The 23559-nt window shown below is 42.4% G+C and overlaps 1 protein-coding gene across 6 annotated transcripts in view; it reads left to right on the top strand.

Annotated features, from left to right (window-relative positions):
• The first annotated feature begins 213 nt into the window (after window positions 1-213).
• The window catches only part of PPOX (protoporphyrinogen oxidase), a 37007-nt gene continuing 13661 nt past the window's right edge, over window positions 214-23559 (top strand). The window contains exons 1-7 of one of the 6 annotated variants that reach the window (XM_085852301.1): window positions 229-357; window positions 520-549; window positions 8903-9037; window positions 10506-10621; window positions 11082-11217; window positions 11351-11501; window positions 11903-12105. In XM_085852301.1, coding sequence (XP_085708427.1) covers window positions 268-357; window positions 520-549; window positions 8903-9037; window positions 10506-10621; window positions 11082-11217; window positions 11351-11501; window positions 11903-12105 — 861 coding nt within the window. In that variant the 5' untranslated portion in view covers window positions 229-267. Of the gene's footprint in view, window positions 358-519; window positions 550-2378; window positions 2486-8902; window positions 9038-10505; window positions 10622-11081; window positions 11218-11350; window positions 11502-11902; window positions 12106-23559 lie in introns of those variants that run through there. The other 5 variants (XM_085852320.1, XM_085852310.1, XM_085852327.1 and 2 more) reach the window with 5 other exon arrangements.

The raw sequence follows: 23559 nt of genomic DNA, 5'->3' as shown, positions 1-23559 counted from the left end.
CGTTTACGAGAGCGAAGGAACGGCCTGTGCATTTGTTTGAAAGTTTTTGTTGTTGTTTTGCACGTACGGGCATGCGCTAGTATTAAGAAAGCGATAACACGAGAAAATGTAAATAAAGTTAATTTGAAGCAGAAAAATTATATTGAACCTCACATATACTCAAGGTTTCTGTATAGGAAAAGTCCAAAATTGAAAGCAACATCTCCACCCACTTGGTGACGTCTTTTTCATTTGGTACAACCCAACAGCAGAGAGGAAGGCGCCAAAATGGGTCGAACCATCGCTGTACTTGGGGGGGGAATTACCGGACTTTCAGCCTCCTATTACCTTTCTCGCGTCAAGGCAGGAATAAAGAAGGTAAATATGGTTTCATGTCCTATTGTAATCCATTAATTGTAACATGTTGTTAAACCATCGGAGAAGTCGGCCTTTTTTTAGGGCCTTGCTACGATCCAGGTTGCCTCATCGTTATTGCGTTTGCGTAACTCTGTTTTATCCTCACGATATGTTGTTCCTCAGCACGAGAAAGAAAGAGAAAATTTACTTCAAGTGAGATTCATGTTATTTTGTTGTTGTTGGTTTTTTTTAAACGTTGAATGGGTAGATTAACCTTCCGGTACGTGAGATACTCTCTGCTCTTTTTGCGCTTAAAATACCTGTGGTAATTTAATTACTTCATTATATGTTTTTTTTTTGGTTGAATGTTAAAAAAAAAAATTAAATTGTGCAGTTTGTATCAACGTTTAGATTTATTACTTCCGGGGAACAAAATGTAGTTTTTAGGATTTATAGTTTTTTTCTTGTAATTATCGCTTTAAACATCTGTACTTTCGTTTTGTGATACTGTCCGTTCGTTTCATGTAATAATATTCGTTTTTAACGATTTTTTTTATTAACATTTTTTTATTCGTTTAATTTTTATTCACACATAAAACTTCCCACATTTTACCTCTTCCTCGGCAACATCCGCTTTTATTTGAGCACCAACAACAACACGAACAATTTTCAACTCTTTTACCCACCGAGTCGTACCCGTCTCCATCGGGTTCGAGTTGGTGGGTAAAAAAGGTTGTCGATGATCAGTCCAAACTTCACGTGTTCTTATTGGATAATTGGCTTTTATCTGAATTTGTGGATGAGGACGACTGACATCCACATCCCACACATCTTCACCATTGTATCACGTGATTAGGCTGAGGGCGTGGAAGAAACTTCTAACACCGGCAGGCAGCACGACAAATAGCACGACATCCCCTTCACCTCATTCCCCCACCACCCCTTCACCTCATTTCCCCACCACCACCTTCACATCATTTCCCCACCACCACCTTCACATCATTTCCCCACCACCCCTAACCTCATTTCCCCACCACCACCTTCACATCATTTCCCCACCACCACCTTCACATCATTTCCCCACCACCCCTTCACCTCATTTCCCCACCACCACCTTCACATCATTTCCCAACCACCCCTAACCTCATTTCCCCACCACCCCTAACCTCATTTCCCCACCACCACCTTCACATCATTTCCCCACCAGACCTGTTCACTTAATTTCCCCACCACCACCTTCACATCATTTCCCCACCACCCCTTCACCTCATTTCCCCACCACCACCTTCACATCATTTCCCCACCACCCCTTCACCTCATTTCCCCACCACCACCTTCACCTCATTTCCCCACCACCACCTTCACCTCATTTCCCCACCCCCACCTTCACCTCATTTCCCCACCACCACTTCACCTCATTTCCCCACCACCACTTCACCTCATTTCCCCACCACCCCTTCACCTCATTTCCCCCACCACCACTTCACCTCATTTCTCCACCTTGTACACAGATACGTACCACTATTTTGACACTATTGTTTAGTTAGATTATAGTGACAAATATAATGCAGACCAGTCACACAAATGGGCACACATTTAACACTGCACACAAACTACAACAGAGTCTGAGTTTATACCTAAGTGTTGGGGCAGGTAACGACGACACATTCTCTTATAAATCCATATAAATTATTAATACTTGTCAACTTTGAGGCACTTATTTGCTTCGCTTTTATCCTTACCCCTGCCATCCTTCATCTATCTATAATTCCAGCTGTGTGTCTGTGTGTGTGTGTGTGTATGTGTGTGTCTGTGTGTGTATGTGTGTGTATATGTGTGTGTGTGTGTGTGTGTGTGTGTATATGTGTGTGTGTGTGTGTGTGTGTGTGTGTGTCTGTGACCGCTGTTTCTCGACAACCACTGGTCCGATCTAATTGAGACTTGCCAGGTATATTGCTGGAGACCTGAGGATGTGCCTTTTCGAGGTTTGATATTAATCAGACAAGTGGTTCCCAAGTTATGGCCATTTATTTATCAACCAATGACAGGACACGTTGCTGCGTAGGCCGGTGCGCGGCCAGCTGACGATGACATCACGGGCCGTGCCGGTTACATGGCAGCGAATGTCATGGCAAGCAAAGACAGGGAGGTAAACTTGATTTTAATTTGCATTTTAATTAACTCTGTGCGTGGAAGTGTGGTTGTCGCGAGGACGAGAGAGCGAAGGAACGGCCTGTGTGGTTGTCGTTTCTGGCTCGCGGTTTGAAAGTTTTTTTTTTTTTTTTTTTTTTTTGCACCTACAGGCATGCACTAATGGAAATAAATTAATCAAAAGGTGGAGGTTGGGAGGTTTGAATACTTTGGGTATCTATTTGCTTCCCTTTCGTACCTGAAAGAAGGGACGAGGTTTGTTTACGGATGTGCTGCCCTTGTTGAGGAGTGCTCCTGCAGCCCAAAATAGTTTTCTGCACAATAAGGGGCAGCTGCGTGCCTTGCCATCAAGCTTTAAATATCCAAACCTCCCAACCTCCACCGTTTGCTTGATGATCATAAATTTATTGCATATGTATATACAAAAGAAATCCCCATTTCCCCCCCACACCCTCCCCCACCTCCTCACCCATATTCCAATTATTCTTACCTCCTCGACCATTACTCTTACCTTTACTCAACCTCCTCTAACTTCCCACGCTACAGTGCCGATAGAAAGTCTACACCCTCTTTCAAAATGTTCACCTTTTGTTGCCTTCTCGCTTGGAATTAAATTGTATTAAATCAGACTTTTTCCACTTTTATTTACACCTCGTAATCCACAACTTCCAAGTGAAAAATAAATTGCACAAATTTCAGAAAATTGATTAAAAATACAAAACTAGAATATCTTGGTTGGATAAGTGTCCACCACTCTGAGTTAATACTTGGTGGAAGCACCTTTGACAGCAACTACAACTGTGAGTCTGTTGGGATAGGTCTCTACCAACTTTACACACCTTCATTGGACAATATTTGCCCATTCTTCTGTGCAAAACTGTTCAAACTCAGTCAAGTTGTGTGGGGAGCGTTGATGGACAGCAATCGTCAAGTCATGCCACAGATTTCCGATTGGATTTAAGTCAGGGCTCTCACTGGACCATTAAAGGACATTTATCTTTTTGTTCCTTAGCCACTCCAATGTAGCTTTGGCTGTGTGCTTCGGGTCGTTGTCATGCTGAAAGGTGAACGTCCGTCCCAATTTCAGCTTTCTTGCAGAGGGCTGCAGGTTTTCCTCTCGGATTTTTCTGTATTTTGCTCCGTCCATTTTCCCTTCTATCCTGCCAAGTGTCCCAGTCCCTGCTGATGAGAAACATCCACATAACATGATGATGCTGCCACCATGTTTCACAGTTGGGTCGGTGTTCTTTGGGTGATGTGCTGTGTTGAGTTTGTGCCAAACATAATGTTTTGCATTTAAGCCAAAAAGTTCCATCTTGGTTTTATCAGACCACAAAACTTTTTGCCACATGGCTTCAGTATCTCCAGAGTGGATTTTTGCATTCCTCAAACGGGACTCAAGGTGAGCTTTTTTTTTAGTAATGGCTTCCTTCTTGCCACCCTACCGTACAGGCCAGACTTGTGGAATGCTTGGGATATTGTTGTCACATGCACATAGTGACCAGTCTTTGCCATAAAGGCATGTAGCTCTTTCAAAGTAGTCATTGGCCTCTTGGTGGCTTTTCTGATCAGTCTCCTCCTTGCTTGGTCATCCAGTTTGGAGGGCCGGCCTGAATTCGGCAGGGTCTTGGTGGTACCATACACCCTCCACTTATTAATGATTGTTTTGGTTGTGCTCCAAGGGATATCCAAGGCCTTTGAAATATTTTTATACCCATTTTCTGATCTCTGCCTTTCCACAACTTTATCCCAGAGGCTTTTTGGAAGCTCCTTGGTGCTCATGGTTGAGTTTTAGCTGTGAAATGCATTACCCAGCAGAGGAAACCTACAGGGACAGCTGATTTTATTATGAAATAATCAGAATTACTACAGTTTAACACAGGTGGAGGCCAATTAACTTGGTGTGTGATTTTAAAGGTGATTGGTTACACCTGAGCTAATTAACCTCCGCCATCGAAGATCGGCTGTTTTCACCCCTTTCTGTTTGTTTGTTTGTTTGTGAACAGTATTATGGAAAAACTCCTTGACGGATTTCGACAAAACTTAGTGGGGGGATTAGGTATGGTCCAAGGATCATGCCATTAGATTTTGGACTTGGTCCAAAATCCAATATAGCCGTTATGGTGGCCATTTTGAAAAAAGATTAGAATTTTTTTTTTTTGCATTTCTACATGTTTTAAGTGATTTCCAACAAAAAACATGCAAAAATTATAATTGCGGCTGATTTTGGAACTTCAGGTGGATATACCCACGTAAAATCAATTTCTGTCTCAAGGAATCTAGTTACGACGAATGAGCTGAGTATGTATAAGGGAAAGTTGCAAACTATAACTCTGTGAGCACTGTTGATGTCAAATTGAATGAATAGGATATCAGGTTCACTTGAGTGACCGAGCAGTATTTGCGGTGGAGGTTTTGCACTCTACCGAGTGCTCCCCCTCTAGTTTATAATTGCTATTATAAGGGATGTGGACACTTATCCAACCAAGATCTTCTAGTTTTGTATTTTTAATTAATTTTCTGAAATTTGTGGAATTTATTTTACACTTAGAAGTTGTTGGTTACGATGTGTAAATAAAAGTGGAAAAAGTCTGATGTAATTCCAGGCTACACAGCAACAAAATGTGAAAATTTTGAAAGGGTGTAGACTTTCTCTCAGCACTGTATATACCACAATATCTCAAAAAGTTGTGGATGATTTAAGACAAAACTCTGTGTATGAGTTGGTTAAGTGACAAGAACAAGCCGATTCGATTTTGGTTGAGGTCCGGTTTCAGATCCGACCTATCGGTGGGATATAAGACGTAAACTGTTCGCCTGGCGGAGGTACACGCTCCACCGAGTGCCATTCTAGTTACCCTCACCAGAGGAGAGGGTATTGCATTTGTGTCCATTTGTTGGATTCGCTATATATGAGATATCCCTTATTGTCGGGTTTTCCGGCTGTGTGTGTGTGTGTGTGTGTGTGTGTGTGTGTGTGCGTGTGCGTGTGCGTGTGCGTGTGCGTGTGCGTGTGCGTGTGCGTGTGCGCGTGCGTCTGCGTGTGCGTCTGCGTCTGCAACGCGAGGCTCCACAGCACGAACCGATTTCGATGAAATTTTGCCAACAGGTGGAATATATACTGGGAATGTGCGCGTTTGAATTTCGTTGCCTCGCAACCACCCGTTGCTGTGCAGCGGCAGAAAAACCGCATACAGTATTTTCAATACTTGTCCTTCAGTTTTGAATGGAGAGAAACAAGACTTCGGGATTAAACACTTCGAGATATTTAGAAAATTTTACTCGAGCCGATTTTTGATTGAGGTTTTATTTTTCAAATTGTCGTCCTTCAAAAATCAGATGTCTATTTACCGTCATTTAAGGTGTGTATACAGTGTTTGTAAGGAGCTACACCGTCGTTCCACCTTCGATCTCCTCGATCCAAATGTTATTGACCAAAGTGAAAAGGATCCAAAATAAATGGAATCACTGTCATTTCTGTCTTTGTGGATTTCTTATAACATGTTTATTTATTTACCGAAAACGATTCCGCGACCCACACACTACCTCCAATTATTTATTTATTTACCGTAAACGATTCCCCACCCACACACCACCTCCAATTATTTATTTATTTACCGAAAACTATTCCCCACCCACACACCACCTCCAATTATTTATTTATTTACCGAAAACTATTCCACGACCCACACACTACCTCCAATTATTATCTTGCCAAAACGAAGTTTTTGCAAGATCTGTTACTTGGTAAGTTTTTTTGTTGTTGTTTGTTTGTCTGTAATCATTGAATTTTTCACCTTTATAGCACTCTGTAGAGCACAATTCTCATCGGAAACTCTTGTGGGTACACATATCGTAGTATTATTACAATACCCTTCAGCACACATAAATGTCAAGGTCAAAGGTCAAGGTCACTTTGCAGTAAATCATGGAGGTTGACGAAACCCTTATTTTTTGAGTAATTTTAATTGAATCATCTCCAAACTTTATGGGAATGTAGTACATGGTCTGGCGCTCAGCTGATTAGTTTTTGGTGGCGATTGGCCTTGACCTTCATGGTTAGCGCCTGAGGTCAAACATATTTGACCCCAAGGTCAAATTTTCAAGTTTTAGGAACCATATCGTGTAGTACCTCAAATTGAACACCTCGATGATTGCTTTCTTGATATATCAAGCTTGAGACATTATGACGTCATTTGGTGATGTTATGAGGCAAACGTATATTTTTCATGGTTACTCTATAGAACGATTCTCATCGGAAACTCTCGTAGGCAGATATTCCTCAAGGAGTCGCTCCTGGTGGATAGCAGCTCTGTTCACCTCAGTGTGACCTTAAAGACCTCACACGTGGTCACCTTTTGGCAAGATACGGGTCACCCTACCGGTGACATTGGTTTTTATTTATTTACCGTAAACGATTCCACGATCCACACACCACCTCCAATTATTTATTTATTTACCGAAAACGATTCCACGATCCACACACTACCTTTAATGATTTATTTATTTACCGTAAACAATTGCACGACCCACACTCTGCCTCCAATTATTTATTTATTTTCCGTAAACAATTCCACAATCCATACACCACCTTCAATTATTTATTTATTTCCTGGAAACAATTCCTCGACCCACACACCACCTCCAATTATTTATTTACCGAAAACGATTCCACGACCCACACACCACCTTATTTATTTATTTACCGAAAACGATTCCACGACCCACACTCTGCCTCCAATTATTTATTTATTTACCCTAAACGATTCCACGATCCACACACCACCTCCAATTATTTATTATTTAAAGTGGGCGTGGCTTATGAAAAATATTGTGTGGCTCAGGAGGTGTGGTCAAACAAGAGCATTGAGAGAAATTTATCGGGTTTTCCGTGTGTGTGTGTCTGTGTGTGTGTGTGTGTGTGTGTGTGTGTGTGTGTGTGTGTGTGTGTGTGTGTGTGTCTGCAACGTGAGGCTCCACAGCACAAACCAGCAAACCGATTATTTTTCAAATGGTAGTCCTTCAAAAATAGGGTGTCTATTTACCGTCATATTTTATGAGGAGTGCCAGTTGGCAAAATACGCAATCGGAAAAATCTTGCCAGGCAGAGGAACAATTGTATGTGAACCAATACGTCTTGGCAATGAATCTTCGTCGGTGGATCAGTCAGAATGAAAAGCGTCGTATCCAGCGCTTCGATTCTAGCGAATCCCTCGTCGCCTACCGGCTTGTTTATTTATTTACCGAAAACGATTCCACCACCCACAAACCACCTCCAATTATTTAATTATTTACCCTAAACGATTCCACGATCCACACACCACCTCCAATTATTTATTATTTAAAGTGGGAGTGGTGTAGGAAAATGGGCGTGGCTTATGGAAAATGGGCGTGGCTTATGAAAAATATTGTGTGGCTCAGGAGGTGTGGTCTAACAAGAGCATTGAGAGAAGTTTATTGTGTGTGTGTGTGTGTGTGTGTGTGTGTGTGTGTGTGTGTGTGTGTGTGTGTGTGTGTGTGTGTGTGTGTGTGTGTGTGTGTGTGTGGGTGTGTGTGTGTGTGTGTGTGTGTGTGTGTCTGCAACACGAGGCTCCACAGCACAAACCAGCAAACTGATTATTTTTCAAATGGTAGTCCTTTCATTAATAGGGTGTCTATTACCCTTCATTTTTTATGAGGAGTGTCAGTTGGCAAAATATGCAATCGGAAATATCTTGCCAGGCAGAGGAACAATAGTATGTGACCCAATACATCTTGGCAATGAATCTTCGTCGGTGGATCGGTCAGAATGAAAAGCATCGTATCCAGCGCTTCGATCCGAGCGAATCCCTCGTCGCCTACCGGCTTGTCTTGTTATTTGTCTGTTTGTCCACACATAACTTGCTACTGTAGGCCACAAACACCACCTAGTGGTAGCTACTAGTACACGCTATCTTTTTTTCAACCAAGTACCTCGATAAAGTCTGTACAATTGGAATGCGAGTACGTCTATGAAATACGTACGATAACACCACACAAAACAATTCCAGGTGAGGGTATGCAATCTTTGTTTGCTCGTACTATCTCGAGCTAGAGGTCGTTCAGGGTGCTGGCGATAGTTCATCGACTCTTCCTGAAGGAGACTGCGGGATATTTTATGTCCACCAACTAATGCAAGCAGATAGGATTCGCAGTTCAACGTCCATCTGAGGGACAGAACGCACATTGATGAAACACCCGGATGACAGGTTATAGTGAGGTCAGGATTAGAACCCATACTTTACAGTTAAGAGGCGAGCAAGTATGGATATCTCTATGCCAGCCAGACATCCTAGTGGATGACTTGAATAACTATTATGGAATTTGTCAACATCTTTGCAGCAGCACCTGACTGAATCTCCTGTTGTGAAATTAAGTCATTGATCGACTTCAACAGGTGGTTCTTGTGGAGGCATCGGGGCGTCTTGGTGGCTGGCTTCACTCCTTACGCTTAGACAGTGGAGCCGTGTTTGAACTCGGACCACGTGCACTGCGGCCGGCAGGAAATGCAGGAGCCAATGCACTCAATCTGGTGATTATTCACTCCCTTGTAGACTCACTCTTTGCATGTCACATCCTTTTAATGATACTACAAGTCATAATTTGTGGTATTGGCGGGAAGTAAAAAAACGTTGTTTAAAGGGCACTGGTCTCCCTTCGCAGTCGTTTGTTTTTATTCAAGTACTGACATATTGCTACCTCCGCCACCGAAGGTGAAGGAAGTTATGTTTTCACCCCTCTCTGTCTTAGTTTGTTTGTCTGTTTGTCTGTCTGTGTGCAGGATACCTCAAAAAGTTGTAGATGGATCCGGATGAAATTTTGTGTACAGGTTGGATGTGTGACATTGACAAACTGATTAAATTTCGGTGAAGATCCGGATCCGGATCCGACCACTAGAATTTTTAAAATGATTCCTCACCATTGAGAGATGCAGCCAAAAATGATATGATCTGATATGATGACGAGGAAGAATTGATTCAATTTTGGTGAAGATCCGAATCTGCATCCAGATCTGATAATTTTTTTATTGATTCTTCACCATTGAGAGATCGGGCGAAACTAATATAAAGCACGATATCTCAAAAAGTTGTGGACAGATTCGGACGAAAACTTGGTGGTCATGTTGGGTGTGACAAGGCCGAATTGATTTGATTTTGGTGGAGATCCGAATCCGTGTCTGAATACGAAGATTATTTAATTATTAAAGCTATTCTTCACCATTGAGAGAAAGGTCCAAAAACTATATATATATATATATATATATATATATATATATATATGTATATCATGATATTTCAAAAATGTAATGGGCCCGATATGTTCTTTTGGATCAGGCATTGTGTGGCGGAGGTATGCGCTCTACCGAGTGCCCTTCTCGTTTAACATGCATTATCTCAATACCAGTGCAGTATAATGAAAATTGATTATCCCTATATGGAGAAATTAACAAATGAAGGACTTATGAGGAGGAGTCAAAACACTCTCCCATTTTACATCTTTAATGATGTTTGGAAAATACTTCTGGGAAGAGTGTGCGAGCATGGCTGGAAGTTGTAGAGAAAACGACTGAACTCTGCAAAGTTTTGCTTGTGCAGCACCATGTCCTCATTGTTCTGGGGCAAAACTTTTTCACTTGTATCAATTCACCTCATTGGTCGAAATTCTTGCCAGAACATTCAAGCACATAGAATGTAATTTTATGTCGATATTTGCAGCACATTTCAACACCGCCAATCTGCTCTTGTGATCAGGCAAATCATAACAACTCAAGATACAGTATATCGACATATTTTCTATTTAAGAAGTTGATACATGTGGTGGAGTTCTTGAGTTCACAACATGCTCAATTTAATTTATTTCATGAATGTTGAAACAAACATTTTGCCGCTGTGTCATGTGCAGTTGTTTATTTTTCAAAACTTGTACATCGATGGTGGTGAAGGTGAGGTTTAGTTCCATGGATGTGCGATACTACGATGATTGATGTGATGGCTGTGCAGGTGGAAGACCTGGGTTTGTCCGCAGAGGTTCTGCCCGTGTTGAGGAGTGCTCCTGCAGCCCAAAATCGTTTTCTGTACAGCAAGGGGCAGCTGCATGCCTTGCCATCAAGCTTTAAGTATCCAAACCTCCCAACCTCCACCCTTTGCTTGATGATCATCAATTTACTGCTTATGTATAAACAAAATAAATCTTGATTTATTTTTTTCCCCACTCCCCACTCCTCCCTCCCCCACCTCCTCACCCATATTCCAAACATTCTTACCTCCTCTCCCATTACTCTTATATCCAGTCAACTTCCTCTACCTCCCTGCTCCAGATAGCTTTCACACTCATCTACCCTCAGATGTCTCCTTCCTTTGGATTTTCTTATCTTCTCCTCTTCGCTTTTTTTTCTCTAATTTCTCTCATTTCCACAAAAACCCAGCCCCCAACCCTCTACAAAATGTGTACAGAATACAGTATGTCGATGGTTTTTCAGTTCTGCAAGCTTGTCATTGCTTTTCAAATCAACCAGACATTTAATGTCTGCTCCTACTCAACCTCTCTCTTCCTTTATCTCACACCATCTGCCATAGAGGTCTTCTGAAGGTGGGAGGCCTATTATCTCGCCCTCTACTTTGGACTGCTCTCAAGGAGCCGTTTGTAAGAAGAGGAAGCAAGAAAGAAGATGAAACCATCTATGGGTTTTTGGAGAGGAGAATGGGGAAAGAGGTGAGGAGGAGCAAAGTTTGGGTTGGGTTGATTGAAAAAGTTGGGAGAAGCGGTCTGTTGAGAGTAAAGGAAATGGTCTATGGATCAGACAGATGTAAATAGCAACATAATCTTGCTTTGCGCACTTGCACAGGTGGCCGAGCTGCTTGCAGATCCTCTGTGTCGAGGAATATTTGCTGGAGATGCTCGATACTTGAGCCTCCGTTCCTGCCTACCAGCTGCTTATGAGGCTCAGCGCCTCACAGGCTCACTTCTGCTAGGACTTGTTCTTGCCCGAAGCAAACGTATGCTCTGACTCACCATGATCTACTTCACTTTGAACGTTTGGCATGCTCGCGATGTCATGGCTTCGTAATTGTGCTCTTTTCTGTAGCATAATCACATCTGCACACATTCAACAGTTTAATGGCTTTGTGTCATGCTACTTGGTGTTCCCATCTGAGCACAGCTCACAATACCAGGATCTCACGTTTTAATCCGATGTGCTGTGTTCATTTGTCCATTATCTACTAATCTCATGATTCATGCAAAAGTGAGCTTTGGCTACTTGTGAAGAAAATTGTGAAAAATTTGATGATATGATCAGCTTTTAAAGTTTGAGTTTCATTTCCATTGAAACATTTGCACTTGAGTTGACTTCCTCAACTCTCATCCATCCCTTTGTGCAATTCCCTACTTTTCCCAGGTGATCATTTACTGGAACAATGTGAACTTGTGCATCGAGCAAGAGCTGAACAATGGGCCCAGTGGTCTTTGGCCCGAGGTTTATCAAGCCTACCTGAAGCCTTAACCCGGGCCATTAGCAGTAGTGACCAGCAGCCATATTCAGAAATTGTGCTGGGTGAACCAGTACAGGCCTTAAGGTTTACAGGAAATGGCCAAGCTGAGGTAAGCCCGAGGTCAGGGATTTGACAGCCGAGACAAACCAAGGCATTTGAGTGATGGTCTCGTGCTCTTAGGAATGTGTGTTCAACCCTGACTATAAGTGAATAATCATTTCAGGAAAATTGTTTATCTGGCATTACCAACATTAGTCAGGTTAATGAGGCCACATTGTCATAACTTAAGTATTATCAGGTCATCTCATCTCGATTCTCGAAGGAATGAACTTATAAAATGGGTCGTGATGTCCGGATATCTGTCCGTCCGGTCGTCCGTTAACTTTTTGATATTTTTCCTACTCTTCCGTTATCACCCAGCTGATTGTTCTGAAATGTGACACATGTACGAGGTGTGTTCAAAAAGTATCCAACCTTAATTTTTCGTGCGTAAAGAAATGAAGATAGGGAGGCGTGGTTTGGTGCACGTATGTAGGCGATCCTAATCCGTATGCGTGAATATTTTCCCGCCTGCAGAAGCTGTCAGTCGCCGACAGACCGCCGATGAGTGAGGAAGTGTAAGTGAGCACCGTCGGATTTTCGTTTTTGACAAAATGACGGAAAAACTTTAACAATGCAACTGCATCAAATTTTGTGTATAGCTTGGCAATTCCCAAGTGGAAACGATCCGCAAGATTCAACAGGCCTTTGGGAACGAAGCAATGGGCACCACACAGATAAAGGAGTGGTACAACAGCTTCAAAGATGGTCGCACATCAGTGGAAAGTGAAGCACGTTCTGGTAGGCCCTCAACATCCCGAAATGAGACCGTCATTGACCAAGTGAGGACCCTGCTGATGCAGGATCGTCGAATCACGATCAGAGAACTTGCAGACGAGGCGGGCGTCAGCATTGGATCCGTTCATTCCATTGTGACTGAGGATTTGGGCTTAAGGAGAATCTCAGCGAAGTTCGTGCCAAAGCTGCTAACGATCGAGCAGAAGCAACTCCGTTTGGAGATCACACAGGACATGCTGGAGACTGTGAACAGCGATACTAACTTCTTCAACACAGTGATCACTGGCGATGAGACCACAGTGATCCATCATTTTGTCAAAAACGAAAATCCAACGGCGCTCACTTACACTTCCTCACTCATTGGCGGTCTGTCGGCGACTGACAGCTTCTGCAGGCGGGAAAATATTCACGCATATGAATTAGGATCGCCTACATACGTGCACCAAACCACGCCTCCCTAGCTTCATTTGTTTACGCACGAAAAATTAAGGTTGGATACTTTTTGAACACACCTCGTATGTATACAAGACAGTAGACCCCATAATCGCTCCGGCTTCGCTTTTTCGATTTTACATCATGGGGGCTCTAAAGGTGGGGGGGGAGGTTCCCCCAAAAACTTTGGATCCCTACTCATCCCTTATTTACCAATCGATTGTTCTGAAATCCTTCGACTTGATGGTCCACATGATCGCACTGTCTTAGATTTTTCGATTTCCGATCAGGGGAGCTCCCAGGGGGATCCCCAAAATAGATTCCAGTGTAACGCCCATGACATTTCCCACATTTTGGGTTCAGCAGAGGTCTGAACTACGACCTCAAGAGATGACTGTCAGCCCACTCGGAGCTATTTATTACTTAAGATGTTGGAAAATATTTGCGTTGAATTTGTGTTCAAAAAGTTTCGAGTATATTAATTTGTTGATACATGACACATCAAAAATGGCATTTGTGTGCAGAATAATCCTTTTGTACAGTGATTTAGTATGCCATGTATTGGACTGTCAACTCGTACGTTGTGGGTACAAATTAGGCTGAAGGCATTAGTAAAAAGGATTTGGATTCTAAGCTCGTGAAGCTGGAGTCGATATTTTTATCGACAATCCAATAGTGGCATGACCATGTCAATTAGTTTGTCACTAAATGCTTATCTGGCTCATTAATTGCCTTCGAGGAGTTGTGAATCGTCTGTCCCATCTATTTTGGCATATGTTTGGTGCAATTCCATGATGTATGGTTCACTCTTTAAATGCCTCTGGACAACTTAAGATGGAAACCGGAATGCGATTTGTAAATTTTCTGCTTCACCCACATCCCACAAACTGAATAATAATAACAACTAGAAGCGCGTTTTATAACTGCGAGCAGTTATGGCCGGGTACGAAGCCACCCTGCTTTGATCAGACACCTGGCACATGGCATCATCTTTAAAGTTTTGCATCGATTGATGAAGGTTTTTTTTTTTAATCCAATGTGGCTGCGAGACCATGTGACCGATTTTTGACGTTTTCAACCAATAGTCCTCGTGCCAAGTCGTCAGTCGATCATATTAAAAAATTATTTCTCTAAAACTGGTTAACCTATCAATGCGATACTTTCCAAATATGATATACCCACTACCATTGGTGCATATATTTTGATAATGATGACATCATTAGTGATCTGGTGCGGAGGAACACTGGTTTCAAGGAAGATCTTAAAAAAATTATTTCTCTGAAACTGCTTCACCTATCGCTGCAACGACGTTACATATATGAAGATAATTAATGGCCTTTTTTTTTCTTCACTTTCCTCACTCATGTCATCACGACTACTACTCGGCGGACGCATCCGAGATAGAGTTCACAATGTCGTGCCATGAGTATTTGTCCATCATCAGTGTCTGCAAGTCCGCTATGTCATGCTGGATATCCCTTGCTATGCAGTTGATGTAGTTCAGTGGCCTTCTTCCTCTGGCTGGGCAAGGCAATCTCAAGCAGATCACGTCAGATATAATTTGGTCTTTGGCGCGGAAACAGTCACCAGCAAAATGTGTTCTGCGATGAGCTACAATGGTAGAAATGGGTGGTATGTCTCCGTAGATCTCTGCTTTTGTTCTGTGTTCCTGCCAGCTGAGGTTCTGAACTCTCATAAGAAGCCGAGTATATGTGCCATCAAGCCGGTCCTGCAGGGCCTTCTTCATGGTCCACGTCTCTGATCCATAAAGGAGTATGTTCTCTTGAAATGTTAGACTGCCAGATGTGATGCAGCCTGTTACATGCACTCCAGGCTTGACCTTTGCATGATATGAAGTCCTTCTTGGAGTCAGCTACATAAGACCCAAAGTACTTCGAGTCTTTGACTTAATTTAGTTGTGAGCCATCCTCGGAGAAGATTGGTAGATGATCAGCATCCTCATTTACTGTCATGTATTCTGTTTTCATGGCATTTAGAAACAGATTGACCTTAGCTGAAGCATCCTCAACAGAAATTAGAAGGTCTTGAGCATCCTTCAAAAGTATCGCTGTTAAGGTGATTTCATCTGCATAGTCATGGTCTGTAAGATGCTTATTTCTGTTTTGATTTGATCTTTTTTGTTTGATGTCAATTCCTTTCTCTTTCATGGTCTCTACTGACTGCCTGAGAATGTAATCCACAACTATAACAAAAAGATAAGGAGCAAGGGTGTCCCCTTGGAGGATGCCTGCTGTTGTGAAAAACTCCGTGGTTGGGCCATCCATACTTTGAACATAGCTAGAGGGGTTGTTGTACATTATGGCAATTGCTTGCACTGTTTCTTCTATGATTCCATAGTTCAAAAGAATTTGAAGCATGGCCTTCCTGTTGACACTGTCAAAGGCCTTGGAGAAATCCACAAATGCTAAGCTTGCTTTCTGCTTGGAGATCTTTAGTTCTTCTATGATCCTCCTTAAGGCAAGAATCTGAGGTGTTGTAGATCTGCCATTCCGGAAACCATTCTGGTTGCGTCGGAGAATAGGATCGAGATTAGGGGTAATCTTATTAAGCAGCATAGACTTGTAGATTTTTGAGACGAGAGGTGACAATGTTATACCTCTGTAATTAGATGGAAGAGAGAGGTTGCCTTTTATAGGCAGAGGGATGATGGCAAATTTGGAGAAGGTTGCTGGTTTGTTGCCTCTATAGGTTTCGTTGCAAAAGTCTCGCAGCTCTTGATTAAAAAGTGGGCTCTTCCAGACAACAGCTGGAATGTTGGCAGGGCCAGGAGTCTTGGATCATTTGAGCTTTCACAGGCATTTCTGGAGTTCCTCCATAGAGAACGGACCAGTCTTGACGGGAAGAATGTCAACAACTTTGTGTTTGAAGAATGGATCGTCAGTCCTGGTGTTCTGCTCAGGTTTGCCTCGAAGATTGCTAAAATGTTTAAACCAGCAGTCTCGACGTTCCTCTATAGTGTTACCTTTGATACGGATAGCTGGAGAAGCCTTCTTATTGGTGATCTCTCTCAGGACCTGCCAAACTGTTAGAAGAGGGCAAAGAGGAGGGAGGAAACAGCAAAGCGACAGGTTGTATTTGCTCGTATTTTATAACAATGACTTCATGTCATCAAATGCCTCATCATCATAACTACAAATTTCTGGATACATTGCAATGCTTATAAACGCCCGGAGACACCAGCATTTGTGGCTTTATTTCATTTCCGCACATGCCATAACCTCTAAAGTCTCTTATTCTGAGCCGTATTTCAAAATTTGAGCTTCATAATTGACCTCAGCAGCAGTTCCCACTGCTTAAAAAAAAGTGTTCATTTGTTCCTTTCGGACATTGCTTGACATTCCGGGCGTCTCCGGGTTCATATGACCGATCGATCGCTAATCGCTTGCCGAGCCTGCCATTCCTTATCAACCGTTTTGTTGGAGTGCTTGCTTGAGTGCTTAAGCCACTTGGCGAGCATGTATACAAGCTGCTTGGTTGTTCGTTTCCAAGCCACGACCATACACTGCAAAAGTATTCCCACTGTCACTGAATATATCAATCGACTTGAGCAGAGTTCAGGGCCCACGCCTGCGTATAGTCCTGTGTTGTCGTGTGGTGCCTCGGGTGGTGGCTCACCCGCTGAAAATGTGCAATTTTATTTTACACCATGTTTCCCATTTTTGTCGACCTTCTTTCATGATGCAACCTGTCACTTCTATGTAGATCGATACATATAAAAAATAGATTAAACGTTTCGTTTTTAATCGTTTCTTCAACTGTTTCATTGGAGTGCTTGCTTGAGTGCTTAAGCCACTTGGCAAACGCTCTTCAAGCTTCGATGACAATCCTTGGGCACGACTTTCTGTGAGGACATCTCCAGAGTTAGGAAGGCAAAATAAATTTGATGATTACAATGAGTACAAAATGTTTTCGGTTGTTACAAAGCAATTAATTGCCACGTGACGGCAGGATAACCGAGAGGTATGCATGCTCTCTCTCTTGGCTGTCAAGCCTGGGTTTAAATCCCGACCCAGCTATAAACTGTCATCTTGGTGTTTCACAGACAGGGTGATTCATCAATGTGTGTACCGTCTTTCAGATGGATGTTAAACTGGGCATCACATCTGCTGGAATCCCCCCCCCTCCTCTCTCCCTCCCTTCTCCCCCTTCCCTCTCCCCCTCCAGATGCTCCCCTCTCCCACCCTTTTCCCTCTCTCTCCCATCCCTCCACCTCTGTTAAGGGGACTGTTAAGAAGTGACGGTTAGGCCATGAGCCAGATCCGGTAATTTTTGGCCACCGGTACCATCCGAAGAGAATAATGCTAATTGTAATTTTTGGCAGGGTATACATCTCTACAGTCAGAAACTATGTGATAGCCTTTTGTGTGTTATTAGCCGTTTAGTAACCCCCATCCCAAAATATACTTTTCTGAAACCGGCGTAAGAAAGAAGAAGACATTCTATTTATAACTCATGGTTCTCTCTTATTATAGGCTATATCTTCTTGAAAATTGTTAGGCATGTAGCTCATGTTATTTGCTTTTCAAAACAATTGTTAAAACTAGCCTAGCATTTAGTGTTTGCATTTACAGGCACTGATAGTCCAGTGCTGATACATTGCAGAACACATCCATCTTTGAGTCAGACAATGGAGAAAGTTTAGATGAGGATATTGAAGAACTGGATAATGATTATGATTTTTAAGTTCATCTTGAACATTTTATATCACTGACAATCAGTGCATATGATCAGAGATGTCTTAGAAACTATAAAGGACCTGTCTTTGGTTCATAAGACAACCGGGCGTAGTGGCGTGCGCCTGTAATCCAGCTACTCGGAGGCTTGGGTTGGAGGATCGCTTGAGGACGGGAGCTATGCGCTGGACCTCGCTATGAGATGGTGTAGGGCATCCCGGAATCATGGCGAAACCCAATACTTATCCCTGTGTCGTAAGAGGCGACCAGGGTTGCGTCAGGAAGGGCATCCGGCGTAAAACCTGTGCCAAATCAGTATGCAGATCATAACGGATGATCCGCTGTGGCGACCCCTAACGGGAGCAGCCAAAAGACGAACAACAACAACTTTGGTTCATAAGACAATATGTTTATCAGCAACACATTGGGTCGAGGTAATAGCCTTGTTCGTCTGGAACATCACATTTGTGTTTCTATTCTGTAATTTTATGCCCAACAATAGAAGATTGTGTTTCATTTTCACCTTTGACTCATTCATCAGATTGCACATGATTAAACATCTTGCGATTATCTTATTGGTTTATATTGTGTAATACGGGTGTTTGATACCTTCATATGTGCATTATTGAGTTTCTAAATCCCTGAAATTCTGTATTTTTTGAGAATTTGCAGGGAAGAAACATTAATCTTGTTCATAAACGTGCTATCATTTACCTTTGTTTGATGCTTGGAAAGTATCCTTCATTAACAACAGGGAAAATATCATCACATTGACCAAACTACATAAAAAAATTGTCCAAATTCGGTATTTTTTTCATTTGGGGGGTGGAGTAACATTGTCTGCTATACTGATCTTAATATACAACATACAAAAAAAAAATTTAGATTTTGGGATTTCTTTATAAATCTGCGAAACACCCATGTAATTATATTGTTCCAGAACTTTTATTTACTTTCCACAGTAAATTATAGACAAATACTTTTCTAAAGGTGGAATGATTTATCACACAGGAAATAGACACTGATATATGTGTCACCAATGACATACCTTTCAACCTCGACGTGTTTTTGCACTTTTTTGTTGAGAAGCAAATAATCCAAGCAAAAGGTGAGACATTTTAAAGTTAATGTTTGACTGATAAAAAAAAAAATGTTGTTAAGTTGAAGTAGGATGTCTTACCTTGTACTGGCCATTTTGCACAAAAGCTTATTTAAGAGTAGGCATATAAACAGGGTGATAACAGACAAAAAGCTACCACCGATGCAATGCTAACACACATTTTCTAACTCTAGGGTTATATATCTTGCCAAAAATCACGATGAGAATTGTTCCCCCCAGATGGTACCGACCAACCCGACTGGCTCATAGACGAGGTTTAGTTTTGAATTTAAAATGGATTCCCCATCGTTTATAATGTACAATTCAGATTCAGAGTGAGCCGACCGGAGAGGTGCAAAGGTCGCTGCATGAGCAAGTATGCATGCAGGCAGGCAGGCCTTTGACATGTAGATGGCGTAAGTTTTAAATTCTCCCGCCAAGTTTTATAAGGAACCTTGTGGTTAAAAAGAAAATGTTGCTGTTTGGTTGTGTTTTATCGCCTTTCTCTTCCCCTAACCTCATGCTGCCTCTTCTTCCCTTCCCCTCATGCTGCCTTCCCTTCCTCTCACAATTCCCTCCTCCCAAACCTCCTCCCCTCTCTACCCCCATGGACATCTCTAGGCGATCTCCATTTTCTGTATTAACATGCTGTTTTAATGTACCCCATTTCATTCAATCCTGTACTCCCCCCCTCACCCCCCTTCTCCATAAATCCCACAACCAAACGCAAGTCGATCACCCCCTTCTCTCATGCTTACCTACTTCCAAACCTGCTCTCCTCCCCACTTCCCCTCACCCCCTCCTATTTCCCCCATCTTTTCCTCATCCCCCCTGAGTATATGATGATGTTTGCTGAGGCTTCGCTTTCCTCACCCTCCCCTTCCTCACTCTTCCCCCCTTCTTAGCTCCTCCCTTCCCCCCCCCTCATCACTTCCCCCTTCTCACTGCCCCACCCCTACCCTCCCTCCTCTCACCCTTTCTCCCATCTCCTGCTTCCCTTTCTCCCTCACCTCCATCTTATCTCCTTCTCTCCCTCCTGTCTCTCCTCTCTCTCCCTCTTTCTCCCCCCTCTTGTTACCCCCCCCTTAATATTCCCGTCAGCAAAGCGACAGGTTGTATTTGCTCATATTTTATAATGATGACTTCATAAGTCAATGGTGTGGCAGCCACATCGGGTTTAAGGAAATATAAAAATACATATTTCTCTGAAACCGCTGAAGCTATCAATGTGAGACTTTGTAGATATGATCCACTACCCTTGCTACATATATTGATACGTTTCACATCGACCGGTTAAGCAGTTTCAGAAAAGGTTTTTAAAGGATCTATTTTAAAACTAATATGGCTGTGCTGTGTTTGTGCCAGGTTTGAACAAATTTGGACCATGCATGTCTGAGAAATGGTTGTGGACACATTTAAGAAACAAAATGGCTGCCAGTCGGCCATAATTGATCTGATCTCGAAATAAAATGACATGCATATGTAAGCCATCATTCATTATCTGTTTGCCAAGTTTGACCAACATCGGTAAATGCATGTCTGAGGTCCCTGCCACACCTTGACGTTTTAGCCAGCGTATGGCAAGGTCTCAAAATGTATGTAAAACGCTGGCGTACGCTGAACTATTGATGTTTTTTAAGTTTTGAGCGTATAATAACGTGTTGGACGTATGCATAACGTGTTAGTAACGTACACAGAACGTTTTAATCACATATAGATAACTTATACCAACGAATACTGAGCGTGTTGTCGGCGTTCACAACCTATGCCCAACGATAGTCTAACTTCTGCATAGCGCGGCAGCGTATCGCCGACGATCACGTGGCGTAGGCTATTCATAGGCTGCGGCTCAGCGATTCAAATCATAACCGCACTAGACAAGTAAGTGTGAAGCCGCTGTCACACCTTGACGTTTTAGCCAGCGTATGCCGACGTATGAAAAATTTGCCGAACCAAGCTGGCACACGTCGAATACGTTATGGGTAAGTTTTGTATACGTTAAGAGCACGCTGGCATACGTCGTAGTACGTTAACATTCGTCGTAGTACGCTGGCATACGTCGTCATACGTCGTCATACGCCGAGTACGTCGATAAATTTTCAGCATGTTGAAAATTTCTCGACGTACTCTGCGTATGACACACGTTCCGCATACGCTGGCCATAAGTTGTAGGCACGTTACGTGATCGCTGACACACGTAGACACACGTTACTTGTACGTTACTCATAAGTCGAAACACGTCAAGGTAATGGTGAGCGTCAGTGTTCCAGACTCCCTGGTTTTTTTTTTTGGTTTTTTTTTTTCTTCGGTATGATGGTGATGTTGACACTTCGATTTCTAGTGCGGTTATGATTGAAATCGTTGAGTGGCAGCCTATTAATTATATTATATCATAACCACACTAGAAATCGAAGTGTTAACATCACCGTCATACCCGAGAAAAAAAAAACCCCAAAAAACCAGGGAGTCTGGAACACTGACGCTAAACATTACATTGAGGTGTTTCGACTTATGAGTAACGTGTGTCGACGTGTGTCAACGATCGCGTAACGTGCCTACAACACGTTACTCATAGGTTAGAAATAAGTTTCGGGTACGCTATACATTACCTCGATGTGTTTCGACTTATGAGTAACTTACAAGTAACGTGTCTCGACGTGTGTCAACGATCGCGTAACGTGCCTACAACTTATGGCCAGCATTATGTGGAACGTGTGAGTCATACGTTGGCATACGTCGAAAAATTTCCAGCATGGAAAATTTGTCTAACACCTCGGCGTACTATGACGTACGCCAGCGTACTACGACGTATGCCAGCGTACTACAAAAAAAAGCCAGCATACTACGACGTATGCCAGCGTACTACGATGTATGCCAGAGTACTACGAAAAAAAGCCAGCGTACTACGACGTATGCCAGCGTGCTCTTAACGTATACAAACTTACCCATAACGTATTCGACGTGTACCAGCGTTTTAGCCAAATTTTGCATACGTCAGGCATACGCTGGCTAAATCGTCAAGGTGTGACAGGGCCTTAAGAAATGCTTGAGGACGTGTTCAATATCGTTTTTTTTACAACTAAAATTGCTGCCAGTCGGCCATCTTGGATCTGATTTCGAAACAAAATGACTTGCATATGTAATCCATCATTCATTATCTGTGTGCCACGTTTGAACACGATCAGTAAATGCATGTCCTAAAAATGGTTGAGGACGTGTTCGATACCGGTTTTGTTTTTACAACTAAAATGGCCGCCAGTCGGCCATCTTTGATCGCGTAGTGAAACAAAATGATGTGCATCATGTACCATCATGTGTTGTATTTGTGCCAAGCACAAATAAAATTGGTCCATACATGCCCGAGATATAGTTGTGGACGCACGCATTGACATGAAAATCGAGACCAACTCCATAAGTCCCCATTTTGGACTCGGTCTAACGGGGGCTAAAAAGGGCTGGGACAGAAATGAAGTGTGTAACACAGGCAAAATGAGGCACAAAACAGAAATATGTGCAAGTTTTAGAAGGCAGGCTTATGCTTTATACTAAAGCTGAAAATACATATCACGGCAGGTGCATTGTGACCTGGAAAGAAGAATGTAGAACTCCACCGAGCCACAAACTTGTTTGTTGTGAGATCATAAGACAGATGTTGTTGATAGCCCAAATGATGCAACATTCGAACTGCATAAGAAATTTCTATATGAGATCTCATGAGTCCCTCAGCGGACGTAGTAAAGCATACTTCATAACACTGTACCGTGGTTTTAACTCCTTGGATGACTTGAAAACTTTTAAATGGCTGCAGGGAAAGAGTAAAGGTGGGTCTTTGGTAATCAATTTAAGTCTGTAGTGAGCAAACAACATGGGTGGATTCAGCATTACCTTGGATTACTTCAGAGTACTGTAATTAAAACTCGTTTTTATGCCTCCGCCGACAAAGTTGTCAGAGGCGTTATGTTTACAGGTTGTTTGTCTGTCCGTCCGTGTGTCCGTCCATGGTCGGTTTTCGTTACCGTGATAACTTAAGAACCGCTGAAGGGATCTAAATCAAACTTGGTACAAGTATGTATAATGATGGAAAGATGAACCAATTAGATTTTCTCATCAAGAGATCAAAGGTCAGAGGTCATGTCAAGTAAAAATGTGATACTTGAGAACAGCTGAAGGGATTTAAATCCATCATGGTACAAGTATACATAATGATGTGATAATGTGGGTGGAGGCATACCGGTCGACATCGCGATATCGGAGAGTGCCCTTCTTGTTCTTTCGGGTTTATATTTACTGTTTTATCTAACCATGACAAAGGAGTTCGGAGACATAACTCGCATTTTACTGTCATTATTATCATTTTTACAATTCATCCGAGAATTAGTCACTTATGTCAGGAAAAAAAAGTTTCACCTTTAATACAAAAAGCAACAAAATGGTCAAAAGAAGTTTGCTAATGCAAGGTGTTGCATAATGTATCCTGTTGAGTGATTGTGTACTTTGAGGA

The sequence above is a fragment of the Eptatretus burgeri genome, chromosome 2, assembly GCF_056783735.1.
Source record: "Eptatretus burgeri isolate ZD-2024b chromosome 2, Ebu_testis_v1, whole genome shotgun sequence".
In the NCBI taxonomy this organism is placed as follows: domain Eukaryota; kingdom Metazoa; phylum Chordata; class Myxini; order Myxiniformes; family Myxinidae; genus Eptatretus; species Eptatretus burgeri.
This window is presented reverse-complemented; position numbering and strand designations above follow the sequence as displayed.